General features: G+C 65.0%; 1 protein-coding gene across 1 annotated transcript in view; it reads right to left on the reverse strand.

Moving 5' to 3' along the window:
- LOC120498279 (chromodomain-helicase-DNA-binding protein 3-like) overlaps nucleotides 1-543 on the reverse strand; it is a gene marked incomplete at its 3' end in the record, with an annotated part of 2751 nt that extends 2208 nt beyond the window's left edge. Inside the window, exon 1 of the mRNA XM_039700803.1 lies at nucleotides 320-543. Coding sequence (XP_039556737.1) covers nucleotides 320-509 — 190 coding nt within the window. The remainder of the gene's footprint in view (nucleotides 1-319) is intronic.
- Nucleotides 544-549: the final 6 nt, after the last annotated feature.

Genomic DNA, 549 nt, shown 5'->3' on the forward strand with positions numbered 1-549 from the left:
CCCAGCACAGCCCAGTCCAACCCAACACGACCCAGTTCAGCCCAGCACAGCCCAGTCCAACCCAACACAGACCAGTCCAACCCAACACAGACCAGTCCAACCCAGTCCAACTCAACACAGCCCAGTCCAACCCAGCTCAGCCCAGTCCAGCCCAGCTCAGCCCAGTCCAACCCAGCTCAGCCCAATCAAGCCCAGCACATCCCAGCCCAGCCCAACACGACCCAGTCCAGTCCAGAATGACCCAGCTCAGCCCAGTCCAGCCCAGCACAGCCCAGCCCAGCCCAACACGCCCCACGCAGCCCGTGCCCGCGGGGCCCACCCTCGTTCTCGTCCTTGAAGAGCTCCTCGGTGCCGAACTTGAGGATGTCGTCGAGCTCCTGCTTGGACATGGAGCCGGCCTTGGAGCCCAGCCCCGGGCGCACCACCAGGTGCGTCAGCATCATCTTGCGCTTGGCCACCTGCGTGATCCGCTCCTCCACCGAGGCCCGCGTCACGAAGCGGTAAATCATCACCTTGTTGGCCTGGCCGATGCGGTGCGCGCGGCTGAAG

This window comes from Passer montanus, unplaced genomic scaffold, assembly GCF_014805655.1.
Source record: "Passer montanus isolate IOZ18808 unplaced genomic scaffold, ASM1480565v1 scaffold1443, whole genome shotgun sequence".
Lineage (NCBI taxonomy): Eukaryota > Metazoa > Chordata > Aves > Passeriformes > Passeridae > Passer > Passer montanus.